This window comes from Halichoerus grypus, chromosome 9, assembly GCF_964656455.1.
Source record: "Halichoerus grypus chromosome 9, mHalGry1.hap1.1, whole genome shotgun sequence".
Lineage (NCBI taxonomy): Eukaryota > Metazoa > Chordata > Mammalia > Carnivora > Phocidae > Halichoerus > Halichoerus grypus.
Genome location: NC_135720.1, coordinates 5405369 through 5423280, shown reverse-complemented (window position 1 = coordinate 5423280; position 17912 = coordinate 5405369). Strand labels below are relative to the sequence as shown.

General features: G+C 37.5%; 1 protein-coding gene across 7 annotated transcripts in view; it reads left to right on the top strand.

Moving 5' to 3' along the window:
• QKI (QKI, KH domain containing RNA binding) overlaps positions 1-17912 on the top strand; it is a 157499-nt gene that overhangs the window by 131191 nt on the left and 8396 nt on the right. For 3 of the 7 annotated variants that reach the window (XR_013441019.1, XM_036091745.2, XM_036091748.2), the window contains exons 5-6: positions 14686-14773; positions 16139-16438. Coding sequence is in view for 6 of the 7 variants with exons in the window: in XM_036091745.2 (XP_035947638.1) it covers positions 14686-14773; positions 16139-16438 (388 nt within the window). In the remaining variant the exon portion in view is untranslated. Of the gene's footprint in view, positions 1-14685; positions 14774-16138; positions 16439-17150; positions 17666-17912 lie in introns of those variants that run through there. The other 4 variants (XM_036091747.2, XM_036091746.2, XM_036091744.2 and 1 more) reach the window with 4 other exon arrangements.

The window sequence follows — 17912 nt, the reverse complement described above, 5'->3', positions numbered from 1 at the left end:
ATAATATGCAGTCAAAACATGGGTTGTAAAAATCTTTTGATTTATAAGGTTTCATGGAAAATTAGGAGTTTCAAACTCACAGTAACAAAGTTATTTTTTCCTATGGGAATTTCAGTAAACAGAGATTTTTGAAAAAACTATAAATCCAGTGCTATAAAACCAAATTGTAACAGGATAGATCAGAGTTGAATTACTTCTAATTCTGGAATCAGAGACATTGCCTTTCTTTATACCACCAGCAAATTGTTTCTTAAATCTTCATACCAAGTATTTAAAGCACCAACCATCCCAACAAAAAAGCTGCTTACCTGTGGAACATCAATCACATTTCAGCTAATAGTGGCTAGCCAGTATGTATGTTGTTCTCTAACTTACTGCTTTCTAATTCCATTACTTACCATGAAAACTTGTCTGTTAGAAAAACACCAGTGTTCATCTGTGCATTGATGCTGGTGTTAAGAATTATGCCACCACTCATAAGCATCATACGATACTGAAGCACTAGAACTTGGCCAACGCAAAAAACTATTTTAAAATAGTTTCTAAAACCAAGTAATGAGTGTTAAATTTGATAATGATTATAGTTTTACAAGCCAATTAAAATGTCTTTGAACCACTCAACTTAATATTTTGAAGGTATTCCTAAATTAAAGAAATGCATTACAGCAGTTTCTAAAGTATACTTCTGTTAACAAACCCCATTTTAGCTACTGATTTTTATTTGAAGTATTTTCAGTATAAAATCTGTCACTGGAATGCAACACATTTAAGAGTATGCTGATTTTATATATGTTGGATATTTTCTGTGATAAAAAGAAATAAACTGTGAAAGTACAAATAACTTTTAATAACTACATACTATACATATATATGTATACATACATGTTTTTTACACATACGTATGTATGTTATATGTACATATATATATGTAAAAGCAATAAGTACTAAAACTGAGTCAAAATACAAGCAATATTTGTACTCTGTAATCTTTGTGGTTCCTGGTCTAGTTTGTCAGGTGAGAACCACCAGGCACAAAGAAAGATCATCAGGTTTACCATGCATGTAGCTTTTTAGTGAACTCTAGCATATATTAATACAATCTTGGCAGTTAGTCTGTTTTCATGGGGAAATAAAAGTGGGGGAATGACAACTCTTTCTTGAAAATGCCTGAGGAAAAGCCCAATTTTGAGTTTCTATTTAAGGAACTCAGTGGCATTGTTCCCATTCGATTAGCAATTATTTTGTTTTGTTTAGATTTTTCTTTTTCTTTCTTTCTTTCTTTCCTTTCTTTCTATAAAACGAGTTATTCAAAAGGCCATAAAATGAATACCCATACCTTTGTAACCATGTTACAAAGGAAAAGCCCAATTTTGAGTTTCTATTTAAGGAACTCAGTGGCATTGTTCCCATTCGGTTAGCAATTATTTTGTTTTGTTTAGATTTGTCTTTTTCTTTCTTTCTTTCTTTCCTTTCTTTCTATAAAACAAGTTATTCAAAAGGCCATAAAATGAATACCCATACCTTTGTAACCATGTACATTGCAAAAGCCCTTTCAGGACACAGTTGAATAGGGTATGCATCCTCTGGAATGAAGTGGTGGAGTAAATGAGTAAATGCAGTTCTTCTTAGTTTATTCCAAAGAGGTAATCCCCAATCAGGAAAGTAATTTGTAACAGTATTCTTTATAAGAGCAAAAAATTAATGTAAAGCAATGGGAAACTATTAATATGGCTTAGATTTGAAATATCATGAATATTTAGAATATTGTGCCAACACAGACACACACACACACACACACAGTTGGTTCTACCCTCTAACCATCTCACACTTCTATTCTCATCTCTCCATCCCCACTGGAATTACCTCAGTTCAGAATATCATTATGTGTTGCCTGGATTAGGAACATATAATCTCTGCTTTATCTGTATGATCTTCCTGCCTATCTTAGTCTTCCCTTTCCAAATATTCTCCACACTGGAGGTAAAGTAGTGCTTCTAAAAATAGAAGTTTAATCATCATTCTCCTTAGGTTAAGACACTCTAGTGAGTTCTTTTTTTTTTTTTAAAGATTTTATTTATTTATTTGAGAGAGAGAGAATGAGAGAGAGCACATGAGAGGGGGGAGGGTCAGAGGGAGAAGCAGACTCCCTGCCGAGCAGGGAGCCCGATGCGGGACTCAATCCAGGGACTCCAGGATCATGACCTGAGCCGAAGGCAGTCGCTTAATCAACTGAGCCACCCAGGCGCCCACACTCTAGTGAGTTCTAATTACTCCACAGAGTATGTCCTTGCTTGAGCATGGCTTGCAAACTGTTACCATCTTATCAACCTCATTATTGATCTCATACTCTTGATTCTAGATTTTTGAACGTATTTGTTCTCTTCCTTGGAACCACCATCACTCTTTCTGTCCTCTTTAACTCTTACTCATCTGTGAGTCTAACATTGTGTATTACCTTAACATACGAATATCCCAGAGCCTTCCCTGCCCTGTTGATCACTAGTTTGTGATCACTAGTTTGAAACTTAATTTGTCATCCTTGCTGTATATTCCTGGAAACTCCTTATCAGTTTGTTTTAATTGCTTAATTGTCTATATCCAGCTCCATCTTCCCTGCTACCAGTTTCCAAGAGAGCAGACTTTGTTAGTTAAAACCTGTCCTAGAGATATAATCATTTTTTAGAAGTTTTAGGGACTATAATATAAAACTCTCCATAGAATATTTCATAAAAATAGTAAGATAAAAAATCATATATCAGCTCTAAAGGATAAATCCAATTTGTAATAAAATCTAGATGGGAATAAAGCCAGTAAGTTTCCCTTTAGTAGTAGCTTATTTGTAAATATTAAAATACAATTTTAGGAATGCATGGGTGGCTCAGTCTATTAAGCATCCAACTGGTGATTTAGGCTCAAGTCATGATCTCACGGGTTGTGAGACCCAGCCTCACCTTTGGCTCTTTGCTCAGCAGGGAGTCTGCTTGAGATTCTCTCCCTCAGCCCATACCCCCACTCGCATGCACACATGCGCACGTGCTCTTGCTGTCTCTCTTGTTCTCAAATAATCTTTAAAATGCAATTTTAAAGTAATATGGAAGCACCTAGATTTGGAAAGAAAATATCTAAGTCCATTTGTTTGTGAGTCCAGATCATTTAATAGCATTTTCTTCTCTCAGTCCCTGGATACCTCCTACTACATAGTTACGGTCCTGCCCTTGGTAGCCTAAGTAAGACTTTGTCAGTGTTTTCAACCCCCTTGGTGGTATATCATTGATACCGTCTTAAAAATAGATCAGTTTGGTATATATGTAAAGAAATCTGTTGAGGTAGTTGACTCCTTTACTTAATGGAACTCATCAAGTCTCATAGGGGAAATCTTTGGCAGCCTGAGTATATCTGGCCCCCTTCCCAGTGCTCGTGTTCACATTGTGTGCAGTGTAAACAATTCACCCAAACCTTGAAGTCACACCACACAACTATCATCTGTGACTTACAGGAAGTTGCATCTTGGTTTTTAAACCCTTGTTTTTTGTTGTTTTTTTTTAAGATTTTATTTATTTATTTGACAGGGAGAGATACAGCGAGAGAGGGAACACAAGCAGGGGGAGTGGGAGAGGGAGAAGCAGGCTCCCCGCCGAGCAGGGAGCCTGATGCGGGGCTTCATCCCAGCACCCTGAGATCATGACCTGAGCCGAAGGCAGATGCTTAATGACTGAGCCACCCAGGCGCCCCTGAACCCTTGGTTTTTAAAATGCTTTCCAGCATTTAACATTTTCTCACCACTTTTCAGTTTTTGTTTCTCTTGATAATTGTATATTACTAGTTTGTGGGCTAATTATTGTCATACTTATTGGATATTGTGTGATTTTTAATATTTATAAAACTTACCTCAAAATACAAGGTAAACATGGCAGCCACAAAGAATACAGGAGTACCCAAAAACCAAATGCCTACGCATAATCAGCTTGCTTAAGGAGAGTGGTTTTGTTAACTGTAAAAGTTAATAAGGTTCGAAGTTCTTAAGTAGAGGACTTGAGAGGACTTCTTATATTGCCTTCCTCTAAAATAATTTCTGGTGTACTCCAGAATAACAAACAGCTGCTTTGTTCATAAATTACTCCTGCGATAGAGGAAAAAATTTCTAAGGTTTTAGTTCTAGAATTGACTCCTTTTCCTTATAGTCAATTCCTACACTTAACTTTCCCTGATTTAAATTATGCCTACTTTAAAATGAGGTTTTTAGGTTGCTATATAGTTACCTACTTAAGAAATGAGGGAGTGTTTGCAATTTATTTCAGAAGAATTCAGTATTCTTCATCTCTAAAGGAATGTGTTGTTTACATTCCACGTTTTGTTTATTATTATTTTATTCTTCAAGTTTGACTAACCCGTACTTGGCTTCCTAGCTGTGGGATAGCTAAGCAAAAGAAGTATTCAAGTGCTTTATTAACAGAGTGGCACATATTCCTGTCTTTTGTTAAATTTTATCCTAAAGTGCAACCAATGGGAGAGATAACACCTGTGTTAGAGACCTTTACAGAGTTGTTAAGAGGTTTAAATCAGATAAGAACAATTAAATTCTTTAAAAATTATGAACACTTGAGGGCGCCTGGGTGGCTCAGTTGGTTAAGCGACTGCCTTCGGCTCAGGTCATGATCCTGGAGTCCCGGGATCGAGTCCCGCATCGGGCTCCCTGCTCAGCAGGGAGTCTGCTTCTCCCTCTCCCGCTCCCCCCTCTTGTGCTCTCTCTCTCTCTCAAATAAATAAATAAAATCTTTAAAAAAATATATAAAATAAAAAAATAAAACAGGAAAAAAAATAAAAATAAAAATTATGAACACTTGAAATAAAGACTTTTGAGTCCCAGAAACAAAAAACCTTTAAAAAAATGAAATACTTAATTAGCTTAATTATTTTTTCTCTGACCAAGGAAAGATGATACGAGTCTCAATCTCAGAACAAAAATTATAGGGCAAAAAATCTATTTGTCTTCATTGCAGTTGTTATACATCATAGACGTCAAATGCTACCAGATGATAGTTGAAGAAATTACCTGCCTTTTTTCCTTCCCTGCTTTGTTCTCCCTTGGTCTTAACGTAAGGTTCAGAGTTTTAGTAAGCTATTTACAATGAAGGTATGCCTTCAGATGGTTTACAGAATAATTAAAAAGTTAAGGTGTGACGCAACCGAAAATAATGGCCTCAGTGTTACCGTAATGACTATATCCAAAAATAGTTTGAGTATAAGTGAAACTAGCAATAGTGGCCTTGCATTGCTCTGAGGACCAGGCAGCTTTCTGCCTCTACTCTCGACTAAAGAGGTCATTACACTGTGATTGATGGCTCAGAAATCTCATCAATATATCCTAGTACAAATAGGTAACTTTAAAGAATCCCTGTAGTAGGTTGACATTATATAGTAGTATTACCTGGAAGTCTTTCAAGACCATAATTAGCAGTTTTATCACAGATACTTATGGGTGAGCTTAGTTCTCTGTTAACCCACTAATAGTGTAGGTAACATTTTGCCCGTACTCTGGATGCTTTTTAGACAGAGTTGTAGTTATCTTCAGATCCACAAAGTGGTTCATGATCCTTTCCCCTTAGTTTTTTATTTGGTCTTCTACTACACCCTGTGTAAACTTCTTCATAACAGCTATTACACTTTATTGAACTTGCTTTACTTTTCTGTCTCTATCCAAACTAGACTAGTAGTCTTAAATACAAGGGCCACATTTAATTCTTTATATACCTAGACTAGTGATTGGTCTTTAGTATGTAATAGGTATTTTGTTAAAAAAATAAATTCCTTTTCCTTCCTGTAGACTCACTGCTTAATCTGAATCCATGAGAGTTTCATGTTACTGTTTTTTTTTTTTTAAGATTTTATTTATTTATTTGACAGAGCGAGAGCAGGAACACAAGCAGGGGGAGTGGGAGAGGGAGAAGCAGGCCTCCTGCCGAGCAGGGAGCCCGATGCGGGGCTCGATCCCAGGACCCTGGGATCATGACCTGAGCTGAAGGCAGACGCTTAACGACTGAGCCACCCAGGCGCCCCATATGTTACTGTTTTTAGAACTTGTTGTCAGGCATTTACCATGACATACTACAAGTGTCTACTCACCTCCCTACCACCACTAGCCCTGCATGTGTACTTTTCAAATTTTTTGCCTTCTTTTCCCGTATACCTCCCACAAATCCATTTTTAGATCATCATCATTTTCAGGTACCTGCACCTTATCTTCTATAGAATCAGGCTCTCCTAAGCTCACAATTTGTAATTATATGTCCTTTTTATTGCCCCAGCCATATAGTCTGATAATGTCCACCTAAAATAATCTATTTCAGAGGACTTTTTTTTTTCTATAAAATAATTTTGTGGCTTTACTGATACTAGTGTAGTGTATAGCCTAAGGTGTGGGTCATATAAATCTTTCAAAAGTTTGTCATTCCTATTAAGCTTACCATAAAGAAAAAAATTTCAAATTGTGTCATACTGTGTTTCACATAGGAAGAAATAAATGCTTATGAGACAAGATTCTGAGATTGGTACTACTTTTAATAGATCTGTTTATACCTTGTTGAGAAAAGAACACATTATCTTAAAGTTAAAAAAAAAAAAGGTATTCATTAGGGGTGCCTGGGTGGCCCAGTTTGTAGAGCATCTGACTCTTGATTTTGGCTCAGGTCATTATCTCAGGGTCCTTAGATCAAGCCCCACCTCGGGGTGCTCAGCACAAGGAGGAGTTTGCTTGAGATTCTTTTCCTCTGCCCCTCCCCCTGCACATGCATACTCTCTCTCTCTCTCTCTCTCTCTCTCTCAAATAAAATTTTTGGAGTTACTTGTTTTATATAATTTAATAAAATTTATACAGCACTGTGTGTGTGTGTGTGTGTGTGTGTGTGTGTGTGTGTGTATTTGAATGTTTCAAGCTTTTCTGGCTAAGTAAAGTGCCTTGTGCTTCTTCCTCTCTATCTTGCTTTATCTTTGGTAAGTTATTGCTGCTAAACCAGGTATTAAGTGGGAGTATGTCGTATAATGTAATGGCAAATAGAATAAGATATGCCAAGATTTTTCTCCCCTTATCATGTCTGTAACATTTTGACCCACAAATTTTTCAGCAAAACGGTAAGATCATCTTTGCATATCATTTGAAGTGAGGGCTTGCTCATTACCTGTTAGTAATCAGGCGTATTGCCTAGGTGAAGCAGTGGTGCTGATTTGTCTTTGCCTCTCCACCTAAGCATGGAGTTCTGATACATCTTTTCAGTGTTGGGTTTCTGTAACAATTCTGGGGATTTCTCTCATGCTCTTCAATTAGTGAACATCATTTTTTGGGGGATTGGACTTAGCACAGTATCTACATCATAGTAGGTGCTCATTAGCCATCTCTTAACTAAACACTGAAGACTGGGAAAAGAAAGGAAGGTGGAATCAAGGAACCTTTAAATCTGAAGAAATAGTAGATCATCATAGAGTCCACATAAAGTTTTGACACAAAATGAGGTTGGTGACATAAAAGAAGAAGTTGGCATGGCCATAAATGCCAGTCTGGGAAATTCAGACCCTTATGAAGTAGTAATGGGGAGCCACTTCCATATCAGGAAAATAAAGGCCACACTAGGTTTTTCAGGGGAGAGAATTAATAAAGTAATTGGTTAAACAGGTTTTGAAAACTGCAAAAGGAGCAGGGTGTAATACAGATTTAGAAACTGTAGGCAGCAGCTATTACCCCAGGGCTGGGAGAGAAAAGAGATTGATACTGTTGTTAGATCTTAGGCACTTTGAGAAAGTTCTATGCAGAGGTGGAACTGAGACCTCTGACAAAATGGTGCCTCTTGGCTGATAATGGAAACATAGTAGCTTGGAGGAGTAGATAAACTGGTTGGCTGGTGTTATTATTCCTCATGGGTGAGACAGAAGAAAGCTGGTTCTAGAAGTGCTGGGAAGGAAGTGTGGAGCCTGAGAAGAACTGGCATAGGAAGGAGCATCTCCTCTTCCCTCCACCGGCTCTTCAGTCTTGCTTTAATGCCCTCCACTGTTCATCTCAGTTGTGAGAGCCTAACAAAACCAGCTGACAAAGAAGAAATAGTACTGTACAGAGTCCTAAACCCAGTACTAAAAGCCTAGAGCAGGTCAGTTTGGAACTTAATAATTGCTACATCATCTTGGAGAATAATATTCTAAAATAGTGTGGGAGGTTAATTTTTCTGCTGGCATTACCGGATGAGTTAGAGTAAATAGATCCCAGATTTATATTCAGCTCTGTTCCTAACATCTCTGCTTGGCTGTTTAAATAGCCAAGGCATTAGCATTTTCAAACTTAGTATTTCCAAACAGAACTCTTGATTCCATTTCCCTCAGCCTTTCCCTTCTTACTAAATGGAGCCACCACCTTCTTGATTGCTTAATCCAAAAACCTGAATGTTATTCTTTAATGTCTCCTTTCCCTCATTTGTTACATCCAACTAGCTGTCACGTTCTTTCGAGTTATTTTTTCCATCTGTTACTAATTCCACACCAGTCCAATACATGTCCTGTCACCGGGACTGAAGTCAGGCTCGTGACTGGTCTCTAATCATACTCAAGCCCCAGACAGTCCATTCACAAACTAACAGAATGTGCCTTTAAACACTGATTCTGTTCTGTTTCTCTCCTGTATAAAATCCTCTATTTAAATTTAAGTCAGTTATGTTCTTTGTCAAACTTTTCTTTAGCTGGCAGACCAGATACAGGTGATGATTGGTATTAAAATTTTTTTAAACTTTGGTCACTCTCTGTTTTCTCTTTTCTCTACTAATTTCTTGTTCAGCTAAAAGAGTTAGTCATGTACTTTTTCTTTTATGTTTGGAAAACCTTTTCTACTCATTTCTTTTTAAGATTTTATTTATTAGAGAGAGAGAGCACAAGCAGGGGGAGGGGCAGAGGAAAAGGGAGAAGCAGACTCCCCACTGAGCAGGGAGCCCAATGTGGGGCTCCATCCCAGGACCCGGGGATTATGACCTGAGCCGAAGGCAGACACTTAACTGACTGAGCCACCCAGGCGTCCCACTGCTCATTATTTTAAATTTATAGAAAAGAATCAATTTTTTTTAATGTCAATGAATAAGTTCACCTTTGCAAAGCGTTGGGAGCTATAAGAAGACTGGTTTAATTGGTTATTGGTTAATTTATGGATTCAAGTCACATGAGAAATTTCCTTAAAACTACATTAAAAAATAGAAAAAAATGAGATAGCACATGCTATATATTGCTATATATGATTAAGTCTCCCAAAAGGAGCAACATAGATTTAGAAAAATGATACCATTATGTGTGGGTGTGGTTAGTAAAGAATATACTCTAGAGGGAACAGTCATCTGGGCTATCAAAAGAAGTATGCAGAGGATGCTTCTAGATAGGATCATGTCTAACTTGGGGGCAGAAAAGTAAAGTGGGCTTCTAGGGAACAGTGGGCAGATGATTTTGACTAATATTTGCAAATAGGGCTGCTTATAGAAGTTGTTCAGTGCCTTGATTGCTAAGCTGGAGAGTTTAGGCTTTTCTCTTACAGGCAAATTATTTTACTAGTCACATTATAATGATTTGGAAATGTTCATACATTTGCTTCAGTTCTCTTTTGTAATTAATTACATTGTTGTAGTGGAGTTTTTTTTTTTTTTTTTAAAGATTTTATTTTTCAACAGAGAGAGAGACAGCTAGAGAGGGAACACAAGCAGGGGGAGTGGGAGAGGGAGAAGCAGGCTTCCCGCCGAGCAGGGAGCCCGATGTGGGACTCGATCCCAGGACCCCGGGATCATGACCTGAGCCAAAGGCAGACGCTTAACGACTGAGCCACCCAGGCGCCCTGTAGTGGAGTTTTTTTTAATGTGTACTTTATAAATTTAAAGCTGCCAAATAAACAATGATTTTCTTCATTTCTTATGTGAGGTCTTTGATGAATCCAAAAGATAATTCCACTTAAAGGCACTACATAGAAGAGAGGGTAAAGGAGTTTAGATCAGGTACGCTGGATGGGAAGCCAGTTTTGCAGTGTGACCATATGCAACATTGGATAAGCTCCCTAACCTGTCTAGGCCCCAGGGATAACACAGTACCATTGCCATAGATGTGTTATAAAGCATAAATGTTTAGATGATGAAAATCTGACATCTAAGGTGTAGCAGTGTATAAATCCCTTTGCACTCTCAGTCTAGGATTAACCATGACCTAATTCTGTCACACTGACAGCTGTTGAACATATAGCTGATACTGTAGCTGTAATTTATTATAATATATGCATAGATTATTTATTCAGGTTCATAATCTGTCTTCCATAATTGTAAACCCCCAAAAAGTTCAGAAAGGAAAAGAAAAATAATCTGTCTTTACCCTACTTAGTGTATTTTTATGTTTATCACAGATTGGATTATTGGAGTGTTCCTCCAGACCCATCGGGGATGTTATGTAATCCTTGGTATACTGTCTTTATACAAATCTGAAAAATTCTCAAAATACTTCTGATGCCACAGGTTTTAGATATGGGGCAATGGACCTATAGAGAAGTTAGCAGGTCTTTGTTATATTTTTTAAACTTTTATGTTTCAAAGGTATGTTATTCATAATGTTTCAGTAACCTTTACATAATGTTTTTCATACAAACTATGAGAGAAATACTCATTTATCCTATGACCCAGCAATTCCACCTCTAGGTGTGTCTTCAAGAAATGGAGGGGAAAAAACTATATTCACAAAAATACCTTGTATGAGAATTTTCACAGTGGCTTTATGCACAATATCCAAAAACATCCCAGTGTCTATAGCAGAACAATGGGTAAATAAATAAATGAAGTACTACTCAGCTGTCAAAGAGGTGTGCTGCTGACCCTGCAACAGTATGGAAGAGTTTCATAAATGATGTTGAGGGGACGAAGAGTATATGCTCGATGATTCCGTTATGTGAAATTCTAGAATAGGCAAACTGGTGATAAAAATCAGATCGAGGGTTTCCGGGGGCAGAGGGCGAGGAGGATCTTGCGTGAGAAGAGGCACAACGGAACTTTCTGAGTTGATTGAACCATCCTGTGACTTGATGTGCATTCATCAAAACTGACTGGATGTTGCACTTAAGATCTCAGGATTTCACTGCATATAAATTATATCTCGGATTTTAAAATATAGAGCAAATACTTGAGAAATGAGGATTTATAAAGTTCTAGATGACCACTTTGATTCAGCATTATAAAATACCCTTTTATGACCTGAGGTTGGGTTGGTTAAGAACAGCGTCTTTTGTTACAGAAGGAAAAGCCAGTGTTCCATCTCTATAAGGGGTTTGTTCCTGTGCAAGTTCTACGAAAATGCCTTTAGAAATGTCTAGAGTTGAGATGTATGATTTCAGGATGCCATATTTGATCAGCTTTTATCTTTGCGAGAAGAGGAAACATCAAAGAAACTCCTGATACGAAGCCTGGCTAGTAAAAGCTCTAGAGCCTCTGGACTATAGAAAAAACTTAGTAGAAATTACCTAAGATATTAGCACATTTTCTTTTTTTTTTTTTTTTTTTAAAGATTTTATTTATTTATTTGACACAGAGAGAGAAAGCACAAGCAGGCAGAGAGGCAGGCAGAGAGAGAGGGAGAAGCAGGCTCTCCACTGAGCAGGGAGCTGGATGTGGGGCTCGATCCCAAGACCCCGGGATCATGACCTGAGCCGAAGGCAGCCGCTTAACCGACTGAGCCACCCAGGCAGGCGCCCCTTAGCACATTTTCTTATCTGAAGTTATATGTGAAAGACAGATGGCATACCCCTTCAACAGCATTCAGGCAGGAATATGATGTCAAGTTTCATTGACAAAACCAGGACAAGACGGTTTAAATAACCACTTCTGTGTTAGAGTAATTCTGTAATGAACTCTGCAAACTCTTGAGACAACAGCGTCATGCTCCATAAGTACAGAACGGTGGGCGAGGTGGGGAGAAGTGATGAAGATGCCAGAGTGAAGCTTATTCTGGAGTGAGACTACAGCCTTCACAGCTAAATTTTGTGCTCTGCCAGGAGGTGTAGTGTAGCCCGCCATAATGTGATGTAATCAGTGTGCATACTGTAATTCATAACTTGTGAATCTCAGTGGCCTCCAGCGAGGTCATTGTGGCAAGTCCATTGCTGCTGCCTAGTGAGAGCTGTGCTGCTCTGGGTTTTAGTCTCCTCTTGGGTGGGGTGGGGGGGGTGGGCTCTGCTGATGACACTACATCTGCACCTGTAAAGGCACATATGTACATCCTACGTGCACGAACCCTGATGTGCACACATGTATTTCTTCCATCGTCTTTCTCTTTGGTAACACTGCATCACCAGCTAATGAGTGTGGTTATATTGTTATCCAAAAGAAGAGCTGGGTGAAAACATGCGCTCTAGTACCTCTTCCCTCTACAGCACTCTGACCACATCACTTCTTCCATCTTTATTTCTGTCTCTTACTTGATATTTTCAGACATGCACCATTGTTTCACTGTTGAAAGTGAAGAAGGTATACCTATTGCATAATTTCTGTGCTTCTGGTATTCTATTATTATATATAGATTTGAGTTTGAGATGACTTGAGTTTTTAACATCACTAGTTTTCAGGGAACAAGTTTAAGGAGTTTGGGTTAGATAATGGATTGCTCATTTGTCCCTTTTGTTGCTGATGCTTACTTATTTTTATCATTAACAAGTAATTGCTGTGGCTTTCAAAGAAATCTTACTACTTCACTTTTTTCTCAGTCATCTTTGTACAAGTTCATAGGGGTCAAGGAATAGTAATTCCACAGGCATTCGGGTGTCTTTTCTGTTTTCTCCTACGAAGGAGGTTTTTGAAAAGTTGGCAGTGACACCTTAAACTTTGTCTTCATGTTTTCACTCATCTTTTTAATTCTTTGTGGTTTATTAAAAGCCAATTTAGCAGTTCTGTTTACTATAAATTATGGTACCCTTTTTGCTGCTCTAGTGCCAAGGACAGAGTTCTGTGTATCATTGACAGTTGCAGTAGAAAGGGAGGACAGAGAAGCTTGTCATCTGATCCCGCCCCTTTCTGAATTCGCTCAGAAAAAAGCGTCATTGGGTTACTTTGTTTTTAAATATTAAGTACTGAGGATTAGATAATGCATAAAATACGTGAGTAGTACATAGTTCTACCATCTTCTACCACCATCTTCAGGAAAGAACCTTGGTAAATGGACCTTCATCTACTGCTTTCTTTTGCTGTAGCTAATGCTTATCCTATAGGATTTAGACATTTGAGATTTGGAAATAAAGATTTTTTGTATCAATCATTTGGAAGTCCTAGCAAAAATAACTTGTGGGACAAGGTGAATGGGAATATAGGCAGTGATAAATAAGAAATAGGCTCTATTCTCAAGGAACTTACTTTGGTAGTGGTGATGTCCATGAAACTATAAATCAAGGTAGAAACAGTGTAATCTCAGGGTGGCCCTTTGAGAAGGTAGAAGTTAGGTTGGAGTTTGCAGAGATTAGGTAGGATTTAGAAGGAGGGTAGAGTGGAGTGCAGAGGAGCATTCAAGATAGGGGAAATAGGAATATGCACAGAGATGCATAACATGGAGTGATTTGATTTGATTTATAGTATAAGATAGGTGTAAAATATAGTAGAAGACTAATTGCTTTAACTTGAGAAGATAATTTGGTCCCAGATCCACAGATAGCTTAAATGGTTTATATTTTTAGATAGCAAGAAACTATGAAGGGTTTTAAGACATGAAAATGTTAAGGAACATTAAGAAGAAAAGTTGTGTTTTGTGCAGTTAATCTTACTGTTGTATAGCTTGATTGGAGAACAGATACCAATAACATAATATTGTAGTAGTTTTGATAATACACCAATAATGACTAGAACAAGGGTGACAACAGTCAACCGAAAGGGTGGGGCAAGTCCAAGGTAAATGGGATGGCCAAACATTTTGATGGCCATAGACAATCCTGGTTTTTTTAAGCCTGTCACCGTCGCATAGTTGTTTAGAACTTTTAAATGTCTCCTGGGTTGGACAATGCATCATATGGTGGCCCTAGAGATAGATTTGCTTTAGAATGATGATAGTATTTACTAATTGAGGGGAGAGAAAGATGTTGGCATAAGAGAGCAGAATATATATTCAAATTTTAGAAATTCTTATGATTGTGATTTTATTAAATTTTCCTTTTTAGAAAATTAAACAGAAAATTCTCCTAAGTGAATACCACCGTCATATATTATATGTTTAAAATCCCAGTTTGGTGGGGAGGGGGGGTTGCTTGGTTTTTTATGCATTGTTGGTGGGTTTTTTCCCCCTTTAATGAGCACATTGAGTTTTGAATCTGCTACAAAATGATGCTGGAGAGAATAAATATACTATATTTAATCTTAATTAACATTTTTATTTATTCTATTTAGCAAAGCTTTTTGGGAAACTTTAATAAATCATTGTGTACTTTACATAAAAAATTTCCACACAGAAATGTAGCTAGTGGTGGTTGAGATCTCGTACCTTTGTATCAGTGTGTCAGCACCTTTTGGTTCCCTGGTCTTTTTTTTTTTTTTCTTCTTCTCCCCTGATTGAAGCAGATGGCTATAGTCACATATTCCTTATTTTAAGGCTTGTGAGTAGATATGGCTGTGATGTACATGGACCATCTTAAGTGCTTACTGCTCTTGTGTTTTCCACGTATAGGCAGAGGGAGAAGACAGCCTGAAGAAGATGCAGCTGATGGAGCTTGCAATTCTGAATGGCACCTACAGAGATGCCAACATTAAATCACGTAAGAATGAGACTGAGGTCCATGGTTATAGCCATATCAGCTGTTTAGTCCACAAACCTTTCTCCTTTTGGCAGCGCAACACATGAACAGTTATACAAAGTGAAGAGTCGAAGTAATTGTCACTTGATACGGGACTAACAGTCCCATTTTTACTGCTTTCATGAATTGGGAACATTCTCCTTTATTTTATGCCAGCATGTCTAAGTTTTGGGTTTATACACTTTATTGTTTTGGTGAAATCTCAACTTCTAAATTTAAGAGTTTCAGGAAATTTCCTATTCTGTTAACTACAGATTTAAGGCTTCTAACTTATTTTGTTATATTTATGCAAAAGACAATTTTTTTTTAAAACTTTTTTTTTAGAAAGCTAGTTTGGAATGTATCTGAAAGCAGTGACCCTTCTGTCAAATTCTGTCCTTTCACGTTGCTTGCTAATGTTCCCCTCCAGTATTTTTCTCTGTTGATTTCATATGTGAATGAGTTCACAGAGAGCAGTAGGTGGTACTATATTTAATCCCATTTTTCTTTTAGATATATCTGTGGATGCTTTCATAAACTTGAAGAGGATTGCTTTTTTATATTTTGAGGCAATTGAAAGTTCACAAGTCTTTTAATGAACATAATCTCCATTTAAATTACTAGCTTTTTTAAAAAGAAGTAGAATTTTAAAGTCCTAGCCAACTTTCCAAAGTATAGGCAGTTTAGTGGGTTCAGAAGTGGTTGCTTTACAAAATGGTTGGCTTTAATTTATTCATGAGAATGAGTAGATCATTAATAGTCTTATATTTAGGAATGGGACATTTTTTATATTGTCTTTTCTATGAAGTTCATTACAGATGCAGGAAATTCATATAAAACTAGTAGTCGGTCAGTTAATACAGTAAAAATTATTCTTTTTTTAATTTGAAACTTAAGCTATTCTTTAGAAATAAACCAAAACTGTATTTCTGTGGACTCCCAATTCCAAAAATTTTTTAACATCTTTTAATGCGAGTGTTTTCATGTGCTTCTGCATGTACCTTTAGTCTCATGAGATCTTAAAAACATAGATGTATCAAATATATGAACTAAATATAACCTATTTTAATGGTATCATTCTTTTTTTGTTGATTTTTTTTTTTTTTTTTTTTTTTACAGTGGCTTGATAATTTTTGCACATTTATTCTTAATCACACTGGGAAAGGGGAAGCTGTTTGCATTTGATCAGTGTGCTTTGGCATTTTGTGTGATCAGCGCATGTACTAATGATTTCCTTTTATTTTTCTTCTTTCCTGCTTTTCCTTTCTTTTTCCTACTTCCCTCTCATTTTCCATATTTTATACTGCTGTCTCTATACTTCCTCCTACATTTCTTTGCTTACTGTAGCAGCCCTTGCCTTTTCTCTTGCAGCAACAGCCCAGGCTGCTCCACGGATTATCACTGGGCCTGCGCCTGTTCTCCCACCAGCTGCCCTGCGTACCCCTACGCCAGCTGGCCCTACCATAATGCCTTTGATCAGACAGATACAGACCGCTGTCATGCCAAACGGAACTCCTCACCCGACTGCTGCAATAGTTCCTCCGGGGCCCGAAGCTGGTTTGATCTACACACCCTATGAGTACCCCTACACGTTGGCACCAGCTACATCAATCCTTGAGTATCCTATTGAACCTAGTGGTGTATTAGGTAAGTTGTTCTCCCCGTGTGGCTGCTAGTATTTTTCTTCATAACTTCTGTGCCTCAGACTTTGAAATGATTGTATTAGTTTTAGAGAGTCAAGACAAGTTTCCATTAGGAAGACAGAAGCCTGAAGTTCGTTTTATTTCAGCCTCTCTTAATGGCTCCCCTTTTAAAGAATTGCACCTTAAATTTGTGCTCAGATTCTCTTTGGTAACTCAAATTCACTTTTGGTAAATCAGTAAACATTTTAAACAGACAATACTTTTCACCATTGACATCACTGTGGTCGTTCTGAGTTAGACCTGTCCCCTCCGTTGGCTCCACTGCCTACAATTAGATTCCTTTTGTCTTAGGGAGTTATTTAATTGTCAACTAAATTTTAAATTTCTGTGTGGAAATATTTTGAGATCTTTTTTAAAACTGCTGTTATTGTCTGTGTGTTTTCTAATATTTGTGATCACATTTTATATGAAAGAGACCAGGTAAATTAGTTGGATTCTTCAGGTTTCCTCAGTTTTTCTCTTTTGAAGTTCTAGTTAATATCAGACATAAGGGAAACTCCTGATTTCAGTAGTACAGAATTGATAAGTAAATACCAAGTCACTGTTTTAGAGTCACATTTGAGGCAAAAATTAAGATCATACTATGAACGCTTGGTTTTACATGAACAAAAAGTGGTGTGCTTGAAAAAGACATTACTGATGCCTTTTTTTTATAGAGTGGATTGAAATGCCAGTCATGCCTGATATTTCAGCCCATTGACTTGCTGGATGAAGGACTAGAATACAGCAGCTGTTATAACACGACCAGTCAATGTGGGACAGAGTGTTTCCGTGCTGCCCCTTTGTTTTACCAGACAGAATTTGAATACTTTTTTCCTTGAATTGTGTATGACCTTGGTGCTGCATGCTGTTGACTCTGAGGACTTTGATCTTTTAAGGTTTTTTTTCCAGCATTAATATTGATTTATAAAAATTTGAAAGTCTTTATGAACCTGGACACTAAGATTTAAACTTGAGAATTCACTGTTCAACAATTAAGCCACAGTGCTCTGTATGTTATCTGTGTGTGCCGCACTCAGGTGCCTTTTATTGTACATGTTTTCCGTTTATCTCTGCATCATTGTATAAAGTATCACAGGTCAGAATTATACTATAGAATTGTTTATGAGAAGCTTGTTTCTGTTGCACATTTCTTGAAGCATTTTTAAAATAACATGTAACATGTAACCTGTTTACGTTTTCCTTTCTGTTAACGCTCTGCCCTGTGGCCCCATGCCTGCTCCTCTCCCCAGAGCTCCTCTCTGCTGCACGCACAGCGTCTGGTCGAGGAGTTTGTTGCTTCCTGCAGGGCTGGCACTCTCAGCCACCAGCTGCTGTTCAGCACTCAGTGCAAGATCTTGCTGATTTTGCCTCGTGGAATTATACTTGTCTGAGATCAGTTTATCTAAAATGAAAAGGGGTGATGGACCAGTTTACTG